This window comes from Eimeria acervulina, genomic scaffold (assembly GCF_000499425.1).
Source record: "Eimeria acervulina Houghton genomic scaffold, Eah_scaff1374, whole genome shotgun sequence".
Classification (NCBI taxonomy): Eukaryota; Apicomplexa; class Conoidasida; order Eucoccidiorida; family Eimeriidae; genus Eimeria; species Eimeria acervulina.
The window spans coordinates 4,556-6,300 of NW_013550263.1; the positions used below are offsets into that span (position 1 = coordinate 4,556).

At 52.5% G+C, this 1,745-nt stretch overlaps 1 protein-coding gene across 1 annotated transcript in view; it reads left to right on the forward strand.

Annotated features, from left to right (window-relative positions):
* Positions 1 to 1,214, forward strand: part of EAH_00059050 (hypothetical protein, conserved) — a gene marked incomplete at both ends in the record, with an annotated part of 2,555 nt that extends 1,341 nt beyond the window's left edge. The window contains 2 exons of the mRNA XM_013397213.1: positions 340 to 844; positions 1,204 to 1,214. Of these exons, the coding sequence (XP_013252667.1) occupies positions 340 to 844; positions 1,204 to 1,214 (516 nt within the window). The remainder of the gene's footprint in view (positions 1 to 339; positions 845 to 1,203) is intronic.
* Between the last annotated feature and the right edge of the window lie 531 nt (positions 1,215 to 1,745).

A 1,745-nucleotide genomic window follows, 5' to 3' on the forward strand; every position in this document is an offset into this window, starting at 1 on the left:
ACGGTCTTTCTTTGGAGTCTCTCAGTACAGCAGATACTCAAGATGGCTGCATATACACGCCGCTGTCTCTTCCTTTCACTTGGGTGAGTATCTCAGTTGCTGCTGTTGCTGCTGCTGCTGCTGCTGTTGCTGCTGCAGCATTTGTGGCTGGTGCAGCAGCTTGTGCTGCTCCTGCTATTTCTGCTGTTGCTGCTGCTGCAGCAGCATGCGTGGCTGGTGCAGCAGCTTGTGCTGCTGCTGTAGTTGCTTCTACTTCTGCTGCTGCTGCTGCTACTCCTGCTGCTACTGCAGCTGCAGCTGCTGCTGCATTGTCTCTTCGTGTTGTATCTTGTGCTGCAGACGAAGCCGCCTCCTCCGTCAGTTGGGGCGGTGCTGCGGGAGGCAGCAGCTGCAGCAGAAGCAGCAATCAGCAGCAGCAGCAGCAGCAGCAGCAGCAGCAACGAATCTGTCTCAAGCAGCGGCCCATTTATGTTGCTGCAGCTGCCGCGGTGTCTTCCGCCTCTTGACAGAGCCGCCATGGTGCAGCAGCAGCAGCAACCCAGCAGCAGCAGCAGCAGCAGCAGCAGCAGCGAGCCCCTCAGTACATTGGAGGAGCTGCCCTCTGGGCGCATCGGTCGCCTCTTTATTCGGCGCAGCGGTAGAGCTACCTTCCACATGCAATCTGCTGCTGCTGCTGCTGCTGATGCTGCTGCTGTTGCTGATGATGGTGATGGTGCACACCCCACACCAACAGCAGCAGCAGCAGCAGCAGCAGCAGAGTTTGCGGTGTCTTTGGGGTGTGATGTTCGCTCCGCTCAGCAGTGCGGCGTCCTCTTAGCAGATGCATCAGAATTCGTATTCCTAGGTAAGCACATTTGCTGCTGCTGCTGCTGCTGATGCTGCTGCTGCTGATGCTGCTGCTGTTGCTGCTGTTGCTGCTGGTGCTGGGCCTGCTGTTGGTGCTGCTGGGCCTGCTGCTGCTGGTGGCGGTGCTGTCTCTGCTGCTGTTTTCGCTGCTGCTACTTCTGCTGCTGCTTCTGCTGCTGCTGCTGGTTCTGCTGCTGCTGCTGCTACTGCTGATCTTGCTACTGCTGCTGTATTTATTCATATGTATTAATTTATCTATATTTGTTTATTTATATTTATTTATATTTATTTATTTATATTTATTTATATTTATTTATATTTATTTATATTTATTTATTTGTTCTTAGGGGATTGCAGCAGGCGTTTGATTTTCACCCCAAATATCAAAGCCATGTGCAGCAGAGACAATAAAATAAATAAATTAAATAAAACAAATAAAATAAATAAAACAAATAAAATAAATAACAGAGACAGCTGTCTCCTTATGCAGCAGCAGCAAATACAGTAGAGACAGGAGGGCCCCCTAAAAAAGAGAAGAGGGGGGCCCCCTACTGCTGCAGCTGTTGCTGCAGCTGCTGCTGCTGCTACAGCTGCTCCAGCTGCTGCTGCAGCTGCTGCTGCTGCTGCTGCAGCTTCTGCTGCTGAAAGGATAAGGGATATAAGTATATAACTTCATCAAGGAGGGGCCCCCTAAGGATGCCTGGGCCCCGTTATAACTTTTTTTTATTAACGAGGGGCCCCTCTAAAAGGAGGGGCCCCTCATAGGGATGGGGGCCCCCTAACTTTGAGGGGCCCCTAAGAGGGACTGGGGGCCCCCTAGCTTGAAGGGGGCCCCCTTAGATAGACTGGGGGGCCCCCTTAGATAGACTGGGGGCCCCCTTAGATGAACTGGGGGCCCC